General features: G+C 44.6%; 1 protein-coding gene and 1 long non-coding RNA gene across 11 annotated transcripts in view; one reads left to right on the forward strand and one right to left on the reverse strand.

Annotated features, from left to right (window-relative positions):
• Positions 1-13,673, forward strand: part of LOC118551397 (uncharacterized) — a 48,485-nt gene extending 34,812 nt beyond the window's left edge. The window contains exons 2-3 of the long non-coding RNA XR_013449687.1: positions 12,889-12,939; positions 13,620-13,673. This is a non-coding gene — a long non-coding RNA (uncharacterized LOC118551397). The remainder of the gene's footprint in view (positions 1-12,888; positions 12,940-13,619) is intronic.
• Positions 1-26,054, reverse strand: part of LOC118552412 (uncharacterized) — a 139,318-nt gene that overhangs the window by 63,859 nt on the left and 49,405 nt on the right. For 5 of the 10 annotated variants that reach the window (XR_013449685.1, XR_013449682.1, XR_013449681.1 and 2 more), the window contains 2 exons: positions 22,713-22,865; positions 19,354-19,762 (listed from right to left, as the gene is read on the reverse strand). The exons of 2 other annotated variants lie outside the window; for them this stretch is intronic. Coding sequence is in view for 3 of the 8 variants with exons in the window: in XM_078077382.1 (XP_077933508.1) it covers positions 19,680-19,762 (83 nt within the window). In the remaining 5 variants the exon portion in view is untranslated. Of the gene's footprint in view, positions 1-6,102; positions 7,496-19,353; positions 19,763-22,712; positions 22,866-26,054 lie in introns of those variants that run through there. 3 more of the 10 variants (XM_078077384.1, XM_078077382.1, XM_078077383.1) reach the window with 2 other exon arrangements.

Consider the following 26,054-nt stretch of genomic DNA (forward strand, 5'->3'; position numbering starts at 1 on the left):
GAGGAGCCGGTTCGGGAAAGACCTCTGAGGTGTGCTGACCAGCAAGCATCAACATCCATGTGGTATCTCCTTGGAGGACCCAGGAGCCCCACTTTCCTAGGATCTAGGAGTGGTTCCTGAAAGGGCAGATCAGATGGTATAACTGCCTCAGGACAAGGAGAGCTGAGAGGAAGTCTTCAGCTTTTGGAGAGATGTAGCAGTAAATGGGATTGGGAAGAAAAATTCAGACTCGGGGAGCCAGACAAAAAATATTTGGGCTAGGAAGGGCTGGACTTCATTCATCCTGACCCAGGCTTCCTTAAGATTCGTCCCAATACTCCTACATTGTTGTAAAGTCACTTCTCCAAATCCATGACCTGAGTGTGAGGCTGCCCACGGTCAACTTGTAGGAAGGGAGATGGAAAATAAACAAGCAAGGGCTGCAGCCCCATGATGGTGGTATCACAGAGGGTCATAATGGTCTTCTTCTGTATCTTTTTGATTGTTTGTCACAAGACCCGGCACTCTCTTCCACATGAAAGCACTCCATGTCCACTAATGATAGAAGCATCACAGAGAATGCTCTCCAGGGAAGCTATGTGGTGAGGCTAAAAATCAGAACATCTTAATCTCAGATGATCTAGTGAGTCATTGTCTTCTTCACTATTGCAAGATTATGAGTCCATCTTTGAGTATCCATCTTTGAGTCTCCCATAGGGCCTAATATGGCATCTTGCTCATAAATATGAATTGAATGAGTGACATGCAAGGTGCCTTTCCAAGGTTGGGTTGGAGAATCTACAACCAATTATCCTACAGATACAGCCTGGTTTATTTCTTCCCAGGTGATTTCTTTGGATTTGTCACACTGAAATGCCTGTCTTCCATTTGCCTCTTATCCAGTAAGTACCAAGAAGTTTTCCTTTGGTTGGTTTTCACCCTCCAAGGCCAAGTCCAGTCATCAGAGAAATGTTCCTGAGAAATTTAATAGGTTTTGCCATCTCTGTTTGATGCAGAATATTGGGGAAAATGGCAGAGCTAGAATCCTCCAATCACAAACACAACCCAATTGCAAATACAGTTACAAATGGGTCACTTTTACTTTTTGCACATTGTTTTTTTTTTCATATGCGGAGTTGACACTATTGGCCTTTTCTCAGTAAGACATAGATTTCAAGTAGTTTTTGCACAGTGTGACAGATTGATCTGGCCAGATAGAAAACATAATGGATAGGCAGGAAATTAGACCATGGATAGAATCACTGCCACTTCCTGACAAATCTTCCCTTGGGGGTGTCAAAATGGCATCCACATTCTAAGTTCCCTTATTTGTTCACTCTAAGTATCAATATAAAGGCCATTTTATACTTATTTTTCTTATTATTAGAGAGCCAAGAATTTCTTGAACACCTACCATGAGCCAGGAATTATGTGACATCCTTTACATGTAACCCCTCACTTTTGCATTATTCTATTTTGTAGTAGAGGAAGGAGAGTTCACAGAAATCATGTAGATTGTCTGAGGCTAAACCACTCTTAATCAGCAGTTAGGATTTGAATGCATCTGTCAAAGTTCAAATTTTTGCTCTTTCTCCTAAACCACAGTCCCGTAGTCACACTCCTACAGGGAGGGAAGGACTTTGCCATGTGAACCATCCATCCCCAAATTGCCTTCATTATGGAACCCCATCAAAGGCTTTTGCAAAAATCTAAATAAATCATGAGGACTGTATTCCTTTTTTTTTTTTTTTTTTGAAATCTTTATTTTGCTCCTCAAAGGACTCCATGGAGCCAAAGAGATGGTCAAAGGAATCCTTTGGTCATCCCAACTCAGTCTCTGTTCCATTCTGAAGCAAAGGACTCCAAGAAGGATTGAGCAGAAAGCCACTTTTCCGTAAGTTTCAGATGCCAGGCAACTATTTTCCTACAGTAACTGGACAGGTTTTTCCAACATCTCGTTGAAATTACTCTGAAAATACGTATCCAACAGAACAAACTAGATAAGACTGCCCATCATGTGGAATGTTTATTATCTCCTTCAAACTGTCTTTCTTTTTAAAAATTATTTTGAAAAAAAATTATTTTGAATTTGTAAAAATAATATATAGTTACTGTAAAACATTGAAACAACACAAAGATACAGAGATATAAAAGTGAACAATTCTCATTTATAGCCCCTTTTCCTCACGCTCACCTTAGGAGGTAACCATTGGTGACATTAGAGCGTTCGTGCTTTTCAGCTCGCCCCGTCCCCCCCGTACACATGTGTGCACACGCACAGAGCTATGTGGCTTTTCTTTTTTACAAAAGTGAGAGCATACTCTACATTTCATCTGCAATTTGCAACTTAATACATATACGTAGGTTTTTATGTCCATCCGTCATATTTTTGTTCACTTATCACTCATAAATGGGAATAACACTGCTTTCCTCTCCTGTGCCTTATAAGTTTGCTGTGCGGATTCATCATGTGTTAAAAGGTACTCAAAAATTTAAAAGAAAAAGGGTACCTGAGGTTTTGAGCTGGCCACCAAAGTACTATTTTATAGGGAGATATTATACAGATTAGGTGGTGAGTTCCAAAGAGAGTACGGACAAGGAAGTAATTTCTTGTTTTCCCACTCTGAATGGGACACTTCGTGATCTGCATATTATAAAAACATGAAAGTGAGGTCAGGCTTGGCAGGGAAATTGCTGGCTACAAGCTTTTAGGACAATTAAGAAACAGCAGGACCATTCTGGCACAAGCTTCAACCAGTTGGCAGAAAAATACCTCTTCAGCTCCCACGGTGACTGGTAATTCCAAGTAAATGGCTAAAATTGCCTTTCATGTTTGTCGGCAACTTCTTTCTAGAAGTTTTTGAGTCTCGTTGAGTTCTCTTTGATAATGGGGTATCTCCTCTATTAGGGCAAACCTGATATCTACAAGGACGATTTCAACTCTAGTAGGACAAAAATTCACTTGTTTCCGGAATTAGGAATCCTTGCTCAAGTCTAGAAATGAAATTTTTCTCTCAAAGTTTTCTTCTTTCGGGCTTTGTTACCATATATAAAGACTATGTTTTCCATGATTAGTGACATGCTAATAGGCATTTTGAAATATTAAAAATAGCTCACAGACCCCTGTTATTATCTTTGGTGAAGTCCAAGGACTTGGAACCCTAGGTAGGACATTATTAACTTAAAATGTCCTTATTCACTGGAATTATAAGCTGTCAATAAATATTATTTTTCTTCCAACTTCAATTCACTGTTCTCTCTGAAACTAAACGGCTCCTCCCACCCCCAATACCTAGCCAGCGCAGTGCCAATCATTGCTCGTTGGCTCGCTGTGGAAAGCCTGAAGTTGAGAAGCTGCACAGTGTCATGGTTGAGTGTGGCCCCAGAGCTCCAGTGGCTGGTCTGAAGCGAAGCTCTACCACACGGTCATTTACAGCCTCCATCAAGTGGACAAGATGGTGGCACCTCCCTCTTAAGCTGACTGAGAAAAATGAATGAATCCACGTAATAAAGCACCTAGAGCACTGCCTGGGCCATAAAGTGTTAGTTATCACCCTATCTTTTCTATGTAAGGCCCCACTCTAACTATTGTAACTGGAATGAGGTTAGTAGCTACTTACGCTAGTAGAGGAAAATCTCCTCATCTTGCTCCCTGTGTCAAGACAGAAACAAAGAGGAAGACGATAATATAAGTCCAATCACTTTCTCTCTCCCCTATTTAGGTCAGGTAAGGGTGGGGGTTTGGAGCCAGGCTGCCTGGTGTGACTACTCACCAGCTTGTACCATGAACAAGTTTCCTAACTTTCCTGAGCCTCAGTTTCCTGATCTGCATAAGGGGATAACAGTCCCCATCCCATCCCTCCCCCCCCATTATGGGGCTATTGGGAAGATCAAGACAGTGTGAATAAAGTACTTACCCATAGTAAGTGCTCTATGTAATTAGCTACTGAGTTGATTTAAACGCAACAAATTTCAATCCATCTACTGAGCACCTACCATGGGTCCACTCTAGGTAGGGACTCATTTATCCCTAACCCTTCAAGGAACACTCATTATCTAACTCCCCATTAACTAATGGGGAGATGAGGCTCCAAAACGTGTAGCAGTTCTCAGAGATAGAAGGTGATGGAGCTGGAATGCGATCTGGGTCTTCTGAATCACCGGCTAGCATTCTTCCTTCTGTACCCCTGGATTTCCCCGTGCCCCATGAATATCTGATTAACCTAAGACTCTCAGGGTCAATAATTAATAATAAACAGGGTGGAAAGATTGTTAGTCTCTGCCTTCTGCTTGTTGTCAGAAACTTTCTCGATGATTTTTTCATGACTGACGTATATGTAAATGCGCAATATACTTTTTAACAGTTAAACAATATAACATCATTTTTCCTATTTCCTATTTTCTATTATATTTCCTAAAATATGTTTTTCCATAATCATACTCTTCAGTTCTTTCCCTTCAAACTTCCATGGACTTTCTAGAATGTCTAAATGACCCTGAAAGTTTTCAGTCAGGAGAGTTTTTCCTTTTTCATTGATTCTGAAACAGTGAGTTGACTCCTCTCCTTCCTGGAAGCCTTTTTAAGTCATTACAAATAGCATTTATCTTTATAGTTCTCAAGTGACCTTTAGCGCAAACATTTCTTTCTCCTTCCTGGGATGAGTTCTGACATCATTCTTCTGGAACACAAAGGCCTCCACTAGATTGATTTATCCTGCTGAGGCTTTGGAAGGGGTCTCCTCTTCTCTGACCATGTCTTAATTTAAACTTTGGAGGAAAATATCTAACAATGCTTCTCTTCTCCCAGTTTTCCTTGGAGTTGTGTTTGAAAAGGCAGTTATTCTAACATCTGCTTGGAAAACTTTATTGTCCCCAGTCAAAAGTATGGCTTTGTATCTTTTAGCCAATTATTTCTTATCTTTGGCTACTTCTGCTCTTTTTTAATTCAAATCAGCCAGCATCTGTTCCCAGGATTCGGTGCCAAGGTGCCACCCAGCTTAGAGAAACTAATCTTTGATCTTTTTCTTTTGCTTCATCTTGGTACCACACATTAGTTACCATCCCAGAGTCTCCCACGTTCTCATGATTCCCTTTGCAAATTTTCTTTGGATTTAAAAAAGAAAACTTTAAAAGGAGAGCTACGAAGCTTATTCCTATTTAATGCTGAACTAAGGTAGCCACAAACTGTGTGGTCGCTGGGTTTGCTCTCTTCTGCCTGGATGCTGTATGGCTTAGTGGGGAGAGACCTGCCAACTTCGCACAGAGCAGCGGGGTTTTTGGTATTGGCTCTTCCTGGATCCTGGGTCTCTGTTAGGTTTCCCAGGGGGCTTTTTCATATCATGGGCATAATGGTGGAGCTCACCTTCATAGGTAACAGTTAATGTCAAGAGAGAGGCTCAGGTGGCACCTGCCTCACCAAGACCGTCTCTGATATTCGTAGTGACTTTTCTTTAGCTTCTCGGTACAAATGGGTCCTCTCTTAGGCAGAACTCACACTGGCTTTGTAGTGTCACACCGACATGGAATTTTGGTCCAACTTTTGAAGAAAATCTTCTATTTATGCATGATGAGTCTTCTGAATTCTAAATCACTATTACGGGCATTTTTAGAGTGAGAGTTGTATAACTCGTGTAAGTCGGAGTGAAACAGTTTTGAAAAGTGCTGCAAAGGACTTTTCAATCACTCAATCATTCAGTCAACAAACATTCGTTGAATGCCTACTCCACGTCAGAGAGTACATCAGACCCAAGCAGTCCAGCCGCAGGGGAAGCAGATACGGGCCCTGTCTTCCTGGGGCTCGAAGCCCGGCTGATCCTTCTGTTACACAGTGGCAGTCGGAATGTGAGTTGTGGCCTTTCTAAGTCAGGTGTAAAGCTTGTCACTTGCCTTGAAGCTACGTTAAAAGGCTGATTCCCAGAGAAAAGATTCTATGATCTCCAGGGAGACGATATCTCCTGGGCATTTTGCTAAGGAATCAGACCTTTTTAACCCAGAACCATGAATGTGAGTAAGTTCATCCTTTCTTGGTATGGAGAGCAGTGGTCGGTCTGAAACAAGGCTTGGCAAACTACCCCCTGTGGGCCAAATCCAGCCCACCACTTGTGTTCGTATGGCCTGCAAACTAAGAATAGCTTTCACATTTTTTTTAAAGTTTTTTTTTTTAAGGTTTTATTTACTTATTTGACAGAGAGAGACAGGGAGAGAGGGAACACAAGCAGGGGGAGTGGGAGAGGGAGAAGCAGGCTTCCCACCGAGTGGGGAGCCTGATGTGGGGCTCGATCCCAGGACCCTGGGATCATGACCTGAGCCGAAGGCAGATGCTTAACAACTGAGCCACCCAGGTGCCCCTAGCTTTTACATTTTTAAGCACTTGAAAAAAAAAATCAGAAGATGAACATTATTTTGTGACACATGAAAACTATATGAACCTCAGATCTGAGTGTCCACAATAAAGTTTTATTGGCACACAGCTGCGCCCATTCCTTTGTTGTCTATGGCTGCCTCCGTACTGTGGTGGTAGACCTGGAGGATCGCAGCACACACCGTATAGTTTACAAAGCCTAAAATACGTATTACCTGGCCCTTTAAAGAAAATATTTTCTGACCTCTCGTCTAGGAGGCTTTCTGGTGCTGTCCCCTCTTGAGCCGCTGAGAGACGCGCTAAGCCCAAACTGCCCTTTCCCTCTGTATGACGTGAAAACTAGGGACAAGTATAAGAAGAGAAAGAGAAATGGTTTGAATTTTCTTAAACCACAAACTTGGGTGTGCAAGAAACAGCACATTATTTTCTGTAATGACACTTCACATGCTTATTGTTAGAACATGCGATCTTACTCATTTCTACCAAACCTCTGTGTTTCTGTCTTTTCATTGAAGTTCTGGATTTTCTCTCTTGTTTTCCTTCTCTGTTAGCATGGGGAACCTAGGTGGTAGCCTGGCAAGGAGAGGCAGCCTACCTCTGGCTTCTGGCATTCTGGAAGAGTCCATGACCCTGCTCGGTCTGGCTGTTTTCTGCTGCAATGTCTCTTTGTCACTTCTATCAGATACTTCCGAGGTCGATGGGTGCTCCACTCCTCCTGAGCCCTTCTTGGGTGTGGAGAAACTTGCACTCTTCCATGCTTCCCTGGGGCTGCTGGAAATCACTTGACCGCCTAGCCTTCTCTGGCCCTGGTGGCCCAGGACTCTGGGAGGAGGACCAAGGTCCGTGTGACAATATTCTTGCACTTAATAATGGTTCCTTCCTCTTCCCACAACCAGCTTCTTGGACAGACACTCCCCCAGGCTACTGTTTGGCGGGCGGTGGTGTTGGAAGATCTGGATGTCTTCTCTCTCAAGACTGTGCTCTGAGGCAGGCGGTGAGGAGGGAGACTCAAACTTCTGCTTGATAGGCCTTTCAGAAAGGAGCCCATTTGTTTTTCCCGGTGGTGTGCATGTTCCAGCCAGCTCAAGTCGGACCTGTTGGCTCTGCTTGATTCAGCAACTTCAGGCTCTGGTTAGGCCAGATGGAAAAGCGGTCCTGGAAAAACGAAAATGTGAAAAACCAAGGCAGAGAAGGTCATTCGCCCCCTCATAAATCTAAACACACTAGTCCATTGAAGGACTTGCCAGGAAAATGTTATTTTCAGTTTTCTCTGTGGGTTCAATTTATCTTTACTGCTAAGTAGTCAAGTTGAATTAGATCCAGAACCAGATACAATTCGACCCTTTTTCCTTGAAAGGAGTTACCCTCACCTTCCTGTCAGGGACCTGGCTATTCCATCCTAAGGACTGGCATTTCCCAAGTTAGGATTCATAGAAGATCTTCCTTTAAGATATCTGAATTAAGTGCACTTAGGTTTCCCTTTCTCAGATAAATGGGCAATTGCCTCTTTTCTGCTCTATCTCATTAAGGATGAGAAGCAGTTGCCCAGGAATGCACTTTACTTCACTGGGTTTTGCTTTCCGAAACAGCAATTTTTCTGCATCTTATGATCTACCTTGGCCTGAAGCACAGCCTCATCTATTATCCTGACCATTCAAGTTGAGAGTTTTGAAAGATATATGTAATAGAATAATGGAGGATGACGAAGGACACACCTGCCCAGGCAACTTGGGTGGCCAACTCAAATCGAGTGTCAGTGAGGTGGTTGGAATGGGCACTGGAATGCCCACACCTACATAATATTACCACAATTGTGTGCAAAGATGAAATACACCATGTATTAAAGAATTCCTCCAGGTTTTATGGGCAAGAATCATAGTTCCCAACCTATAAAGATATGAGCAGAGTAAAAGAGAGTATCCAGGTCTATTTCCCATCTGAATGGCAAAGTGGAAGTTGATTTCTGATTTTCCCTATGGAAATGACTGGCTGCCCCATGTTGGTTGCATAAATAAGAATGGCTGTCCCGAGGCCAATCTTTTCAGGACAGAGTGAGAGAAACCTCTCCTTCCAACTATAGAATCACAAATTCTTTGATATGCCTCCCTTCAAGAGTTGGGCCTTAGCTCCCCTCCCCCTGAGCGTGAGCAGGACTCAGTAACTCACTTCTAATGAGTAGAATGTGGCAGGTGTGACCTTGTGTCACTTACAAAGACTTGAACATAAAAGGTACTATGGCTTCCTCCTTGCTCTCTCTCTTGGATCACTTGCTCTGAAGAAGCCAGCTGTCATGTCATGAGACCATTAAAGCAGTCCTATGAAGAGGCCCACATGTTGAGGAACTGATGTCACCTGCCAAGAACCAATAAGCAACTGTGGCCTCTGGCCAACAGTAGTGTGAGTGAGCCACGCTGGAAGTAGATTTTTTAGCCTCAGTTAAGTCTTCAGATGACACAGCCCTGGCCAATGTCTTGACTGCAGCCCCACGAGAGACCCTGAGCCAGAGCCACTGAGCTAAGCCATTCACGAATGCCTAACCCACAGGAGCCATGAGATCATAAATGTTATTTAAAAGCTACTGAGTTTTAGACTCATTCATTGTGCAGCAACAGATAATTAACAAAGTTCCCCTCTGAGAATATTTCATTTGTGGTGAAAATTTTATTATAAATGTTATTTATGATGTATACCTTTATGTTTACTGTTCATAAAAAATAACTGGTCCGCTTTCAAGAGCAAGAGGGCTGATAAAATGAATTACCCTATTAGTTTAAACCTGAGCTGCCTGAACTTGACCGGACATGTTCCTAGATAATTTAGTGGATACACTCAAATGCTCCTCCGTGTAGATCACTCGAGTGGACAAAGAGGAAGTGGGGTCCAGGTTTATCAATTTCATTTCATTTTAATAGCAGAGTTAAGAGGATATTGTGATGGTTTTATCATATGCCTGCAAATTCTCTGACACCCCTTTCATTGAGAGTATTGTTATCTCAGTCCCCTCCTGTGGAATCGGAGCCAACCACAGTGACTTGTTTATAACCAGAAGATGGCTCATTCAACAGCCCAGCTGAAGTGTCAGGTGCCGGCCAGTAACAACTACGAGACATGTGAGCAAGGACACTCCACACACCCCCCCCCAGTGATTTCCATCCCCAGCTGGCAAGTTATTTCCAACTGTCAAGTCACTTCCCAGTTTAAGTCTTCCAGCTTGAGGCCCCGGATATCATGGAACAAAGTTTCACCAGCCTAGTAAAATGGGTATTTCATTCCGTGAAGGTTTGGGGTAGTTTGTTAGCGTAGCGATAGTAACCAGAACAGACATGCAGAAACAGTGTTTCTACATCTTTCAAATCAGTTGAAAACAATTCGATTTGGAGACAGGAACTAATTAGCCAACTGAATTGAAGTGATGACCTTTAAAAGACTTAACTTCAGGGCGAAATGTAAGGTTCAGGAGGAAGGTGGCAATGGGAGAGACATGGTATGGTTTTTGCTCTATTGTATTTTCTGTAGCAAATTGCAGCTCTCCGGGGAAATCATTAAAAAGCTCGTTAGGCAGCATGTATAGAGATAGAAACAGTAAGCATAAATTTCATCTTTGAGTCTTTTCCCCCGCTTTACAAAAACGCAATTGTGAAAAATTTCAAACCCAGAGATATACATCCGGGTATTCACCACTACCACCCAGAATTCATCTGAGGTTAACGCTTTTGGACATATTTGCTTGGAATCTATTTTTAAATAAGAAATCAGCAGATAGATACACTTAGAGCTCCCCACTCCCACAAATTCCAATTTATGCCATCCCCAGAGTTAACTGCTATCCTGAAGTTCATGTTTCTCTCTTGCCTTTGCCTTTTAATTATTTTAAGAACAATTAGGTCTGCAAGTTATCTTATAATTGCATTTTTGGGAGCTAGTTTTAATGATACTGTCATTAATAAATAAGTTGATTTGGTTAAGATACTACGTACAAATGTTTGCTCTCTCACTTACTAATGGATTAAAAATCCTAGGATACATGCTCTCCATCTAGTGGTAAAAACTGGATAACCATAAGTGCACATATGTCTGATGTAGAGGAATGAACGCATATAAAGTGACTTCTATGGACAGGGCACTCTTCTAGTCTCTGTGGGGAATATGAGGATGGACAAAACACAGACTCCAGCCCTCAGGGTGTTCACAATCCATAGAGTATGAGTATGTGCTCAGCAACCATATGAGGAATATGGAGGCTCAGAGAGGTCAGGTAACTTGCTCAAGGTCATACAACTCCTGAGTGGCAGGACAGTAATCCAGACTCTTTGGGTTCTGACTTCCAAGCCTATTCTTTAAGCCGCAAACCATAATAGTGCTTTAAAACGTATTTTTCATATTAAAAAAAATACAGATTTTTTATGAAGCAGAATACAAATTTTGATGAATTGTAAGGCTTAAAGAAAAGAGTCTTCAAATAAATTTGGTCCACAACCTCTAATCTAGGAATTTCTACCTTCATGGGTCCCTGGAAGGAAAACTTTGATAAGCTCTGCCTGGGGATGGCATTCCAGTGTAGAGCAGGAGATGGTTCAGAAAGGGGAGTGGGACACTTGAAAGACCACTAGCAGCCATGATATTTAAAACTTTAACACTTGGATCAGCTGGGCACTGACCAATCTGAATGGGGCTCTGACTGATAAAATCAGACACTGAATATAGCAACCAGTTTAGCCACAATGTGCTTACCATCTTCTTTGTGAAAAAAAGCTTATGTATTTTAGATAAGGGAACGCATCTAAAGAAAGACAAGGATTTATCAACAAGCCACTGAGAGTTCCTTTAACATATCCCAAACCTCTTCTTCCCCTTCTGTTCTCCTGCCTCCATTAGCCTCCCAAATTAGAAACTTTTATATTACTCTCCACTTAATTTCTCAATTGGACTGGAACCCAATCTTAATGTCTGCTCCTTATCTCCTCAGTTCCTAGTCTTACTTGGAGGGAGAAAGAGAGAATAAGGAATGCCTGAGGCAAAAAGCCCAGAAGATATGGATGGGTTCATTGGGAAGGGAATTTTCTAGATGGAAGAACAGGATGGTTATGGGCATGGTTTGGGCCTAAAAAAAAAAAAAGGTGGTAATCACATAGTAGATGAGGGGAAGAGCACAAGATGGTAAGGTCAGAGAGATAATCAGAGGTCAGGCTATGGAAGTCATGGAAGACCAGCTATGTGGCTTATGTTTTATTCTAAGTGCAGTTGGGAGCCAATGGAGGATTTTTGGTAGTAGGGGAGGGGCATGTGTGAAGATATAATTTGTATTTTCAAAAAGTTACTCTATAGAGCTGTGACAACAAAATCTAGGAAGGCCAGACTGGAAGCAGGGAGACCAGGGGCTTTTACAATGCTATAGGAACAAGATGGTGGTAGTCTGGACAGGAGTAATAGTGGGCATGGAAGCAAGAGGATAGATTTGAAATATCATCTGCAGGCAGAATTTATAGGGAGTCATCTGATATTATTTAGTCCAACTTTTCACATTGCAGATGAGGAAACTGGGTTTCAGGGAATTAATGTTGAGTCACCATCTATAAATGGCAGAACCACACTCTGATATAGGCTCTTAATTTTCAACTTAAAACACGTCCCATTGTACCACGCTACTTTATATATCTTTCTTTATGTATGCATGCCTTTATCTCTCTCGTCCAATTCTAAATTTCCTGAAAGCAGAGAAGTTGCCTTAGACTTGAATGATAGATTAATTCAACTTCTATTTTGCAAAGGCTACCAACAAGCCACATGGTAAATGAAATGTCGTAAGACACAGTTCTACACTTCTGAGATCACACCATCCTAGGCATGGAGAAAGAGCTCCTTGACGTATCTGAAATTAAAATGAAGTTGAAAAACATACAAAGGTTCCAACCTACACAAAGCAAAATCCCACTGAAATTCAGACTCCAAGAGAACTTCAGGACCTTGTTTGAGTTAAGAGAAGGGAAATACTAGAGGAAACTCACATTAGCTCTTTATGAAACATAACAGCCCTTGCATGAACTGCCCAAGGGAAAGTTGAAAAGAGTGTTTGCATAATTTCTTTCCTCAACTCTAAACTCAGGGAGGATTTTCCACGGGTTTAGCTGAGGATCCACACGCCCTTCCCAAGGCTTGGTGATGGACACCCTGGTGGAAAGGGTGACAGAATGAGAATTAATCCTGGGGAAACTCTCTCTTTTCACTTCTGCCTGTGGAATGGTAAAACAGCATTGGCTGAGCCTTCATCTTAGGAGCTGTTTTTATCCAGAGGGATATGCAGGGCCAGGTGGAAGCCCAGGGGAAAGCAAAGCAAGGGGCTGATTTTTCATAATTAGTCCTGGCTTGGGCTTCAGATTAAAATAAGGAAAAAGGGGGAGAGACTTCGTGTGTACATGTTGTTTGATCTCATTCAATAAGATGAGGGATTAAGGACATAACCAGGAATCAATCATAACCAGAGATTAAGTCATAACCAGGAATAAAAAATGTTCATTTAACTCAACCATATCCTGTGTTATCTCATTTAGGAGACCATGCTTGACAAGTGACAACTGACGGGATGTACACATTCAGTCCAGGTAAGGGAACCCTTCCCATCTGTGTAGTTGGCAGAATTGAATGCAGCCATCTGGAAAACCTCTAATAAAAAGATGCTACTTGGTTTCAGAGAGAATGCCAAACACCTGTGTCTATTACTAATCTGAAGTCACCAAAAATTAGCTTTGAATAGCTCAGGTACTAATGACAAGTGAATTTAAGATCACTCCCTGTACCTTATATTTATCCTTTCTCCAGGTATGTGCAGGGTTGGGTAAGGCCCTCCTTAGGACAGATCTGTTTTCTGTGCTCTTAGCTTCTCATTCTGTGTCCTTCTCCTTCCCTCTTGGGCATCTGATGCTTTTTTGCTGCAAATAGGGTTTCTGGAGCTCACTGGTCAGGTTCACCCACCAATCAATGTCTAATGCTCCCAAATTGTTCCTTTATTCTCCTTTGAGTCCATAAATCCTCCCACTTCCTCAGGACACTGATCTCACGCATCTGTTTGGACAAAAGTGATGTGACCGAACTTACTCGTGGTGATGTCTCAATGTGCTAACTCATCCATCCTCTAAATGGAACGACTTTAAAGGCAGAATGTGGGGAACAGGGGCCATGTCACAGCACTTCTGTCACCATCGGGTACCCTTATTTTCATTGCTCTTATCCCAATCTGTAATTCCGTAACTGTATAATTAACTGACTTCTTTCTTTCAATTAGATGACAAGCTCCATGAGGGTAGGGCCTATGGCCCTTCGCCTTACTCAGCCCAAAGCACCATGACTGGAAGAACAAATACCTGTGTGAATGAATGAATGAACAAATGAATGAATTGAATTTTCAAATACAGGTGAGAAGAACTTTTCCATGCGTGCTCAAAAGGGCAAAAGTTTAAAACAATGGTGACAGGGTCTCAAAAAAATGGAGATTCTTGTAGGGAGGTGAAAAATTACTAGGGCTTTGTTTAAAAAGATAATGCTGTGCACACATTTCCTTAAATTAAAAAAGGAGAAAACTCACTGAGGCTGACAGCTAAGTGTCAAGGAAGCAAACCCCAATTAGTTAATACCCTTTGTTTGCAGGGCATCCCCTCTCAGCTCAGAAAATGAATCAGTACCACTCTTTCCTCCCTTCATCCCCTCTGCTCGGAGACAAAGAGTTTGGAAACAGAATAGCCAGGCCGAGCCCCATGCGTTCCGCTCTCCGTCCACACCTGTGTCCCCTGCCCGACGTAGACCCTCTCTAACTACTTCATGCTTTCTCCTCTCTGGCCTTCTTGGTGATGAGACACAGGAATGAGATGCTGGATGTAAAATTTGCCACTCTTGCACAGGCTCGGCCTGCCCTGCAGAAGTATCCTTGTTCTGCTTGAGTTACTATGAAAATGAGACAAAATAAGTAAATGTGCCGGGTGTGTGGTAGGCACTCCAAACATGCAAGTTTTTTTCCTTCTTGGTTCATAAAACACCTGTAAACCACAGCTGTCCAGCAAGGATCTCTCTTTATCTCCTGGCCTAAAAAGGAGGCTACCATGTTGGTAATTAATTAAGCCGGAAGATTGTGAGCTGGGGTTGGAAATGTACATATGTGGCAGGGAGCTAAGAAACTCTAGAGGCAATAGCCTGTCGCTCCCCAGAGGGAAGGCTTCTTAAAGAAGCTGGTTTATCTTTAAAGCATCACTCAGGTGCCTTTTTTATATTCCTGCCATTGCTATGGAAATCACCCCCGTAAGAACATGTGAAAATGTAGAATGTGTCGCCAGATGCATAAATATGGGGGTGCAAGCGAGGGGCAGGCATGCTGACACTTGTCCGTCTCCAGCTTTGGACCTGAGGAAAAAGAACTAGAATCTGGTTGAGGAAGAAGGAAGGAGTGCTATGGGGTAGGCGCCATCACAGATAACTCAGTGCCTGGTAGACCCTAAGACCTTCTAGAATATCCAGGTCTCTACTACTTAGGCTGACCATTCTGTCTGTTGTCTCAGCATTTCCATTAACAGCATCTCTTTTCACTGTCAATACCTTCCTGGTTTAGTTGATAAACCAAATAGAAGAATATAATAAGAATTCTAAGACTATACTTTCCCCCATACAATAGGAGAAGCATCACTGCAGTGATCCCATCAGAGCTATGATTGTATTTTATGCACAGGACTTAAGTCATGAATAAAGTTACTCTCTGGGTAGAACCATTTCTTCCTTTCTTTGTACTTTTATCACTTCTACTTTTGCCTCCCCCCATGAGAAACAAGCTGTCTGCTACCATTTCACAAGAGAGAATAAAGTTGAATTGAGTCGTGGATACTGGAAGTCAGCTAGGCTCACTCATCAGTGAATCAACTAGATCTTACATGTGTTAGCCTTCCAGATTACATATTTCATGTATGTGCTGCAAGAAAAAAGATAAATTTCTGCCTATCATGAACACTTTGAAGGTGCATCATTAATAGTTTCTAGCTATGAAAAACTTAACTACAAAAGGGCACTGGGGACATTGCAGAATCTGTGGGGAAGGCTGGAGAACCTTGTTGAGAAAATGAACAGGCAGCCCGTGAAGCTGGGGAGCCCATCCTCAGCCAAGATCAATGCCACAGAAGTTGTCCAACATGGACACTGCTGCCCTGCTATTGGGCATTGGACCCCACTAGAGGCACCAAGGCCTTGGCTGCCCCTACAGACTGGATGTTGCTGTCTTTGCTGCTCCCACCAGAATGGATAATCCATGATCCCTTCTTGGACTAATTCGCTTCTGATTCTCAGTCCCAGAGGCGTGCATCTGATGGGCCATGCCTAGTTTGGGTGCTGGGGCTCTAACTAGAAGAGTGAATATCAACCTTTGCAGCTCCCATAGAACGAGCCTTCTGTCTCCAACTAATTTCACAAATATAGGAAGGAAATTGAGATGCTCTGCAGCCAAAAAAATGTCTGCCATATGGAGAGATGGTGAGTATTAAATCTGAGAACGTGAAGGGCCTCTCTCTATATATAATCTTCAGAAATAAGATCCTAAAAGTCTATTGAAATCAAGGTCAAATATTCCAAAATGAAGCCATAAAGCCGGCTTCCTTGGGTTTTAAAAAGAGGAGATAATTTTCCATCGTCTGAGGGTTTGGCTGTAATGCTAACAGAGGAGAGGGAAAGGAGGAACACAGGATGCTTATGAAAGTTCTCGGGGACAGGAAAAGTTCACAGTCCTGGATGGAGGAGGGGGCGGCGTTGCCAATTTTGCACCATTATCTGCCAGAAATCCCAAGCAACCACAGAGGTGGGGGAATGTAATAAAAGGATGGGAAGGTATTGAGCCAGGAGGCACAGAATTCCACGCATAGAGAGAAGGTGAGGATGTGGCCTGCAGCAGGGGACAGGAATGCCACGGTGAACTTTGGGTCACAGGGAGTGGTGTCCTTAAGAATCCTTGAACACCTGAGTGTCACATACAACAGGTTGTGACTCAGAGGCATCCTTGAGGAAAGAGGGGATGAATGGGTGATTGGAGGCAAATACACACACACATGCCCCCCACCCCCACCCCAACACACACACAAAGAATCATCTAATTGTAGGACAAAGACAACAACATCGAGTCTGTAGGGGCAGCCATGGCCTTGGTGTCTCCAGTGGGGTCAGCTGTCAGGATGAGAAAATTCGCCAATGTGTCACGTTGATAGAAACCCAACACTAGTTAGCTCAGGCAGAAGAGAATTTATTGGAAGGATAAGGGGGTGCCTCATATAATTGCCAACACAAGGGGGAGGGAGCAGTTGGACCCAAGAATCAAATGTCTCCAGGACTGTGTCTGCATCTGTTTCTCATCCCTCCATGAACTGCAGACCAGCATCTCTGGCTTGGTGGAGAATAGGATTGCTCACAGGGCTAAGGTCCTGCCCCATGGCTTCTACCTCCAGAGAAGAGATGACCCCCTTTTAGTTCCAATTCTGTAGAAATATTCCAATGAGCCTGGCTTAGCCATGGCAAGTATGCCAGTTTATACTTCTGATGATTTTAAAGGACAATACTATTTGTGAGCAAACTGCTAATGTTTTTACCTACCCTGCAGGCAGTGGATCATGGCCCTGATTCATCCATCTTGGGTTCGTTTTCCCCTGGATCTGACAACTCTGCAAGCTACTGGGCCATGGGACACAGACACGATGGCTGGGGCCCCATTCCCGCGGGTCAGGGCTGTTCTCAGAGAATGGAGAATCACCGAGAGCTCTAGCTGGTGTCTGGTATACCCGAGGATGTGGATGAGCCCTCCCTGGCCTTGTAGCTGTCTGGTCGGTCTTACAAGGGCTGGCTTGGCTTTGGCAAATATAAAGTGAGTTTATGGTGCCTACCTCCTGCTCACTCCTCATGTACCCAAGGCCACACAGTTCACATTTGGAAAGTAAAAAGGCAAGGACTAGCTATTCTGTCTTGATGTTCTAAGCAACTGCCCTGAGAGATTCTTGACCGAACTGACTTAATCACACAGCTGTTTTGACGTTTTACAAACCGAGCCATTGTTTGTCGTCTGGAAGAAAGTCAGTGTGCACTTACCAGACTGATGCCATCTGATGTCAGCTCTCTCTCCCAGCCTGACCTGGCTTTGCTGAAGCTAAACCCTACAGAGAACATTTCCGATGTTATACCTGGAGTTCTTAGTGCTGGGAGGATTTTCACGAGGACTTTCTAAACAGAACTGGGTAATTAGAGAAGGATGGGTGATCCTGAGAAGCCATAGTTGAGCTTATCCTTAACTGTTCATGGGAGCTGAGACTGGCATCTGTAGGCCAAGTTATATGTGCTCCCAAATGTTTGGTATGGAGTGATGTTTTAGGGACCCAATTACATCCGTGTTCCAGCCAACTCTCCATACAGGGTCATGGTCCATGAGCCTTCTATGGAAACCTAAAGCCCCACGGTGGATTCAGCTGTCATTTGTTACTAGAAAGCGCCTCAGGTTCATCCTTTCCCATTTCTACTTTCACTCAAGTCTCTGACTTTTGGACACATTCTTATTTAAAAAAAAATATGAAAGCTCTGTCCTTTTAGGGATAGATGTCAACATGTCAACGGCTTTGTCACCTTCTTTGCTAATGCCAATGCCATCAGAATTTAAAAAGCTGAAGCAAGGAATTGCATTTTGAAATGAATGCCACGTGAACAATCAAGCAGCGAGCCAGAAACCTCGAGTGAAGAGAATGAAAGCAGAACTCCGGTGGAGAGCATTTAAATCCTCCTAACCGTTGTGGTCTTCCTCAGCCTTTCCCAGCCTCCGGGGCCAACTGGAACAAAGGTGGTGTCATATTTCCCCTGGGGGTGTGTGTGTGTGTGGTGTGGGGGGGCAGGCACACTTTGAGTGTAAGCACCAAACTTTCACGCTTCCCATCCCCACCTTGACAAAGCATGTGCCTCAGAATCATTTTCCTGCCACCAACTTCCCCGGTGCGGGTAAGAGAGCATCAGATCACACACGAAACACTGAACACCACGCTTCCTCATTGGCTTCCTGGCACCCACTGTCCTGTTCGGGCTTCCGGATTTTCTGTTTGAAAACCAGAGGTGTTGGCCACCTCTTACTCTGTATTTTTAAAATTGATTTTTCGCCCGATATTATCAATAAATTCAGTGTGTAGGTCCATGAATGTAAGCGCATTCCATATATATGTCCTTGCTCGGGATTCCTCTTCCGCGTCAACAAGGATGGTTAAAGTTCAGAAGCTATTCACATTGGACCTTTTCACACCAGAAGAAGCACACAAATGTCTCTCCGAGCCCCGCATTTCAGAACAGTTAGCAGCAGCATGTAGAAAAGTATCCAAGAAGCTATTTCATTTCCATGGCAGCCAGGACCCAGACGCCAAAGCTTTATAGATTAAAATCAATGCCTGAATTGCATTCAGAAAGCCTGAATTGCCTGTCAGCCTTCAGGACCAGCAACGCAATGTGATAAATGAGGTGAAGAGCCTCATCCAGGCAAGGGGGTGCGTGCCGCATTAGCGAGGACTTCTGTGTCTTTTTCAAAGCAAATACCAAATGGAATGAATTACTGGGAAACAGCAAATGAATGTCAAGAATTTCAGATGCGGGGGTTGTAATTTACTAATTACTGGGAAAAGATGAACACAAAGTCAATGTGTGAAAGAATGTGGTTGTGGTGGGGCGGGGTGGGGGGGAGAGTGGAGCACCGAGACAAAGAAAGTGAACGACACATGTAGAAGGCTCCTATTTTCTGTCCTGGTAAAAAGAGATGGATTTTCAAGGCATACATATCTGGTTCAACCCCCAGCTTGGTCACCGCTGCTCAGTGTCATAAACTGCAATGAGTGTTAATTAAATAAGACAAATATATAGACATGTAGATTAGCATCTGGCACGCAGTAGGCAGGCAGTAAATGTGAAATCTCCCTTTCCCCAGCCCCCATTCTATTTCTTTTTCATTTAGTACAGGAACCACAGCACTGAGACAGAACTGATTTTGCTCAATGATTCAGTGTTAGAGAATGAGCCTCACTGCCTCCCATAGCAGATCAACATTGAAAGACAGTAAGGCAAGGCTGGAAGGCTCAAGCATTGAGAAATTCACAGAGAAGCATTCACAAAGAATGGGTTGACTGTAAAATTGCATGAATAATACAACTTCGGATGCTGTCTTCTGCCTGTTGGTGCAAATCTGTCCAATGGCAAAATAACAACCCACGGTTTCATTCTCCAGTGTCCTTGCCTCTCTTCTGTGACATTAATGTGTTCTCTGAGCCCAGGGGGAGCTGGGCATGTCATTCCAATCAGCCAGGTGCTCCTAACAGGGCTGTAGCCTCCAGCAGCCAAGATAGGGACTCCCTGGGGTGTCCTCTCTGTCATGAGGGATAGGAAGGATGCCATCTGAAGAGGAACCATAAAGTAATTGAGTATGACCTGGAATGGGAGTCAAGAGATAGAGATGCCTGTCCTGGCTCACCACCAACCAGATGTGGAAAATGATGGGCTGGGACCAGAGTATCATTTCCCAAACTATTTTTACTAGTTCTTTAAGACACTGTGATAGAAATAGCTTGTTTTCCCTCAATACCCACTGCTCCCTTGTTGGTAACGGTACCCTTGATTTTTTAGCTGTGAATATGGCCACTCCGAACATAGAGACCACACTTCCCAGCCTTCCTTGTATTTTTGTCTGTGATAAAGTTCTGGCCAATGAGATGAAAGAGTAGACAGTGTGTGCCGCTTCTTGGAAGTGTGGCTGGAGTGTGTGTGTGTCTCTCTCTTGCCCTTCCTTCTTCCTGGCGGTGTTTCTGTGTTTGCGGCGGCTGAAACTGGCTCAGCCATCTTGGACTCTGATGTGAAAGCCACAAGCTGCGCAGAGTGGAACAGCATGACAGGAGGAAACTGGGTCTCTGACACTGCCAGGAGCCATGCCGACCCCAGACTATCTAGATTTCTTTTATGTGGAAGAGAAAAAGTCACTGTTACTTTGGATTTTCTGTTAATAAAAAAAAAGATTAGGTTCAATTTCTATTATGTTATGTTATTCACCATACCTTACATCATTAGTTTTTGATGTAGTGTTCCATGATTCATTGTTTGTGCATAACACCCAGTGCTCCATGCAGAACGTGCCCTCCTCAATACCCATCACCAGGCTAACCCATCCTCCCACCCCCCTCCCCTCTAGAACCCTCAGTTTGGGTTTTTCAGAGTCCATCGTCTCTCATGGGAAATTGAACCTAATCTTAATTAACAGAGATGTTTATAGATGTTGTACCAAAAAAGTTTCTTTGGGCAAATGAGGTCTGGAAATTCTGTATATTATAGATCCTTTCTAAAGACTTGCCATGCACTCTAGCACATTACAGGTCGTAAGAGGTCCACTATAAAGAACCATAATCTCTCATGAATTTCTCCCGTGAGGCTAGTGTTCTACAGACCCTTGCAACTCAGAGCGTGGTCCGTGGACCAGCAGAATCAGCATCACCCAAGAGTTTGTTACAAATGCAGAATCGCAGGGAACCTTGGACCCACTGTGTTAGAACCTTCATTTTTAGCAAGATGCCCAGGTAATCTGTCTGCATATTAAAGGTTGAAAAGCATTGCTACTGATCACAGCGTGGAAGATGGTGTCCCGTGATCCTAGATTCTGGCACAAAAGTAGCCACATGTCTGGAGCCCCAGGAGCAAATGAGCAGGCGTGGGTGATTCTCACGGCCACAAGCTGCTCCTGAGCTCTGCAGGGCTGGGGCTGCTACTATCAAGCCCATGAATCCCCGGGGCAATTTCAGCTCTAAGCTTTGAGTCATTTTCAAGGCCATGCCTTTTTTGACCGACACTAATTGAGCCAAGAGTCTGTGGCTGTGGCCATCCCCTCCTCTGCTCCCGGGTGGCCTCCGCTTCTGGAGGGACTGTTGGGCTGGAGCTGGTCTCCTGCCAGAGCGGCCCCCTGCTGCTGCACCCCTCTTTGATCAACTAGTGCTTTTCTTCACAAATTATACTTGGATCTACCGGAGAGGCAGAAGGGATTTCCAGCAGACCCAGGGCTACCTGCCAGGGCCTATACAAACAGCCTGGACTGGCGGGGGGGGGGGGGGGGGGGCGGCGTTTGGGGTGGGGGGGCGGGGGGGCAGGGACAGGTCAAAGCATCTGTCAGTCTTTTTCAATCACACACAAGCTCACCAGGGGCACCTAGTCTAGTCAATCAAGGCATCAGCTGAATTAGGTTATATTGTTTGTGAAACAGAAATCAGTTGGATCAATCCCATTTGCTTTCCGCTTTACAGTTGATCTGGAGGTAGCATGTCAGAGGCTGTGCTAGGCAGTGGTAAAGATTTTGTTCTCTGGAGCCAGGCTTACTGGGTTTGGATCCAGACTGACCACACGCTAGCTGCATGACTTTAGTCCAGTTACTTAACCTTAACAAGCTTTGGTTTCCTCATCTGCAAAATGGGGATAAAAATTGTATCTACTTCCCAGATTTGTTGTGAGGATTACATAAGGAATAAATGTGAAACACTTGGACTTGTTCCTGGTCTATAGGAAGCACTATAAAAACAGTAAAAAATTAAAAAAACATATTTACATAAGTCATAGGTAATTGCCATTATAATTGGGGGGATTAAAATCTAGATCACCTGGCTAAAAATCTAAAAATGAGGAAAGAAGGGGCGCCTGGGTGGCTCAGATGATTAAGCGTCTGCCTTCGGCTCAGGTCATGATCCCAGGGTCCTGGGATCGAGCCCTGCATTGGGCTCCCGGCTTCGAGGGAGCCCTGCTTCTCCCTCTGCCTCTCCCCCTGCTCATGCTCTCTCTCTCTCTCTGTCTCAAATGAATAAATCAAAAAAATAAAAAATAAATAAAAATAAATAAAAATGAAGAAAGAAGTCTCAAAGTGGTATGAGTTGACATAAAGTATTTCAGCCCTGTTTCTCCCATGGGGTATCAGCTAAACAAATGATTGTCAGTTTCACAAAAACAGAACGGATCATTTGAGCAAGCACACATTTAGCACATGTCTACTGAATGTTAAGGTCGGAGGTCTGTGCTGGGCACTGTGGGAAATGCAGTGACAGACATAACAGATGAGTTTCCTGCTCTGTGACTCAACAGGAGAAAGGCCTTGGCACAAATATCTTCACTCAGTGTTGAAAATGCTATAATATGTTCTGGGAAAGTAGAAAAGCATATTGTAATAATTCCTGTGCCAGGAATTACCTATGCACCTCTGACATACATTATTTCTTTCGATATTCAAAACAAGCCTATCATGGTGGTAGAAATCATTCTCATTTTACAAATCCGTGGGTGGAGCTTCAAAGACCTTCAGAAAATTGTTAAGTTCTCATACCTGGGCAGTTAAAGAGCGGGATTCGAACTCAGGTCTGGCTGATGCCACAGTCCTTGCTTTTCTATCACAGGAGACTGAGAAGAACAAAGCCTTCACAGAGAAGGTGACCTTTCAACTGGGCCTTGAGAGAAGAGTCAGGTTTTCAGGCCGAGTCTGCAGTCAGAGGAGGAGGGAGGGTTGTGGTTACCAGGAGAGCGCCCTGGCCCCTTTGCAGAGAGAGGCCAGCAGGAGAGGAGACCCTGGCTGGCAGAGGTCGGTCAAAGAATTGGGAGACACAAACATGGGAAGCTTGACAGTGGTGACAGGGCAGAGGATCCTGAGTCCGAGATCGAGGAGCTTGGACCACATTCCTTGGACCAGCTACTTGCCGGGCCTCAGAGGACAGGAAGAAGTGCCTGTGGGGGATGGGCCCCAGAGGGCCACGCCAGAGGTAAGAGGGGGCGCTGAAGTGCGAGGCTGAGGCCGCAAGCACACAAGCTCCATTTAAAGGCATTCAAAACTGAAAACTCCAAACCAAACAAAATAAGCCACTGTACTTGCAAAGCCAAACAAGCCTGCAGTGAGCCTGGCCTTCCAATGACCGGTTTGCAGTTTGCTGTGGATCCCAGCGCAAAAGGGGCGCAGAGCTGGAGTCAAGGAGGCCAGCGAGGAGGCTGTGTGTGGAGGATGACGGGGGACAGAATGAAGCCATTGGCAGTGGGGCAGAATCTGACGCATTGTTAAGACATTGAAAAATCCTCCTATCGATGACTAAACAGCTGGATTTTACATCTGGCCATATCACTTCCTTAATTATCACTTGTAGTGGGGGGAAAGAGACACAGGGACTAAGCATCACCTGTAGGTCTGCTTTTGAAGCTTCTAAAATTCAAATGGACGAAATTGCTTTCTGCAGTGCTTGTGATTTAACTGCCGGCAGCCTCCCAGCCCGCGAGGGTGGGGGGACAGGGGAGAGGAGAGAGAATGGTTAAATAAAAACAGTTCTATTTTGGGCATGCTTTAATGACAGCCTCCTCTTCGAAATATTTTTCGTGCAATGCCTTTTCTGTGCCGTGTCGTTGAAAGTGTTTTTAATTTCAAAGAGAGCCTGTGGCACAAGATGTTAATCAATGAAATTCTGGCATGCTTTTCTATGAATGTGCCTCATTATTTATATTTACCACTGACAGAGATGAGTGCTTAAGCCCGGCCAATATTATCATTCATGCCTGGTTAATAAAGGAGAAAAACAAATGCTGTAGGAAATTCATCCTGATGTGGACGGAGGGAGAAGGACCTATTTTAGGTCTCTGGGATATTTCATTGTCCCCAAGGCCTTCCCTGTGAGTCACAGGACAAAAATCTGAGGCCGAGAAGGCAGAGTAGCATAGTCGTCTGGACTGAGATATAAGTTTTGGCTGAAATGCTGGATAATAGTACGTATCTATTCCTTGCTTGCGGGTTTCTGCAATGCTTCCTGCTCTGTATGCACGGGATGCCGCGGGCAATGCCAGCATTTTTGTTCCTCTGAATTCCTGTTGTTGGACACTGCCAGGATTTAGGGTGGGGTCAGCCTGGGGCCATTTTAGCCCCAATAAAGATCTGTTTTATTCAAGGCCTGCTTGTCCCTTGCCTGTTTACTGCTGCCTAATACAACACTTTCTTTATCTCTTTTTGGCGCCACCCCAAAGAAAGCAGGGAGACTTGCTGCCTCTGGGATTCCAGTTTCTATCTTCAGTCTGGTCGCCTAGGGTTTCGGGGCTCAAATGGGAAAAAGCTAGAGCACAGAGTTTTAGGACAAAATTTCCTGTATGCCACAGTCCAATGCAAAGCAACAGCATGGGTGATGAGGAGGATGCTTCTGGTCTGCACTGTGGAGCTATTTCTTCCCCCTGTGGCTGAAGGACACTGCTGTGTCATTCACACGTTCCCGTCCCCTCCCTGCTCCGGATGACAGGACCCGCAGACTGACTGGGAACTTGCGGGTGTTGCCCTGGGAAAACTAGCTGGTGACTTGGGAACGTGCGCTGATTTTATCTGAACGGTTACCATGTTCTCAGCCACTTACCTGGTCTGGACAGTCACTGGGCTAACAGGCCGGGGCACCTGTAAGTGGGGCCGGCTTCCTGAGCCCTGAGCGCACGGCCTGTGTGGCTGCACACTGCTCCATCCTGTGCAGGGCCCTCCATGTCTGACGTATGGGCTTAATGTATGTATTTCTTGGTGCTCTTAAAATAAGGGGACCCCATTTTCATGCGGCACTAGATGCTCCAAATTAGGTAGCGGGTCTCGACTATAAGATGGGATCTTGGATATTCCCAAGTCAGGCAACCGACTGTGGAGAAAGTTCCTTTTTTAGGTTCCCCAGTGGTATTCTAACTCTCAGGAGATTCAAGGAAGCATATGAGGCAGCGACAAGTATGAATGCCTGCGAGATCCCGAGATCTGTTCACACGGAGGAGTGGGGGGGGTTGGGTGGATTCAGTGGAAAGGCAAAGTGTGGCATAGCCTTGAAACGGCCGGCCCAGCAGAGCTAGAAAGTTCAGAGAAGACGGTGATTGGCAGTGGCAGATGCAGCTGGGAGGCCAAGGAGGGGCAGTAGAAAGAGGCTGTTGATTATGCCCTTGAAGAGGTAACTGGAGACCTAGAGAAGCCGTAGAAGAGAGGGGTAAAAGCTGGCTGGAATTGAGAATTCCAAAAGTGGAACTGGAGACTGCACGAAAGAGAACGTGTTCGGGAGAATTTAGAGATGAGAGCTGGTAAGGCTGAAGAGGTGCCGATGGGTGGCCTGCACCTGTCTGCCGGTCACTGAGAAGGCGGGGAGGGCAGAGGGAAGGAGAGCTCGGCCTGGATACCATCAAAGGGGAGGGGAGAAGAGGGATGGCCGTGGCAGAGGACCCAGCACACACCTGAGTCCCTGAACCCTTGCCGCTGCCGCCGCCCCCACCCCCACCCCCGTTGGCAAGCTCCTGAGCAGCAACGGAGCGCAGCAGAAGGAGGGTGTTAAGCAACGCTCTTGAAAATCCGGTCTGCGAACATCTGCAGCAGAAGCCCTTTCTGGCGTTTGTTACTAACGCATTTTCTGGATCCCACCCTGGACCTCCACTATCAGAATCCCTCAGGGCCCTGGATATGGGAGGGCAGGAGTTAGCATTTTATATACCAAAGTTCCCAGGTGATCCTGATGATCCAGAACATTTGAAAACCAGGAGGCTAGAGAATCCAGCTGTGTCGGGACCGAGGAGCAGCTAGAGCTGCAGGGTTGCAGGGGCTGGGTCAGGAAGGGAGGGTGTGGACGATGACCTGAGTGATTGCCATGCACATCTGTCACAAAGGGAGGTGCCTCCCAACAGCCTCCCACCG

Source organism: Halichoerus grypus, chromosome 7 (genome assembly GCF_964656455.1).
Source record: "Halichoerus grypus chromosome 7, mHalGry1.hap1.1, whole genome shotgun sequence".
Taxonomy (NCBI): domain Eukaryota; kingdom Metazoa; phylum Chordata; class Mammalia; order Carnivora; family Phocidae; genus Halichoerus; species Halichoerus grypus.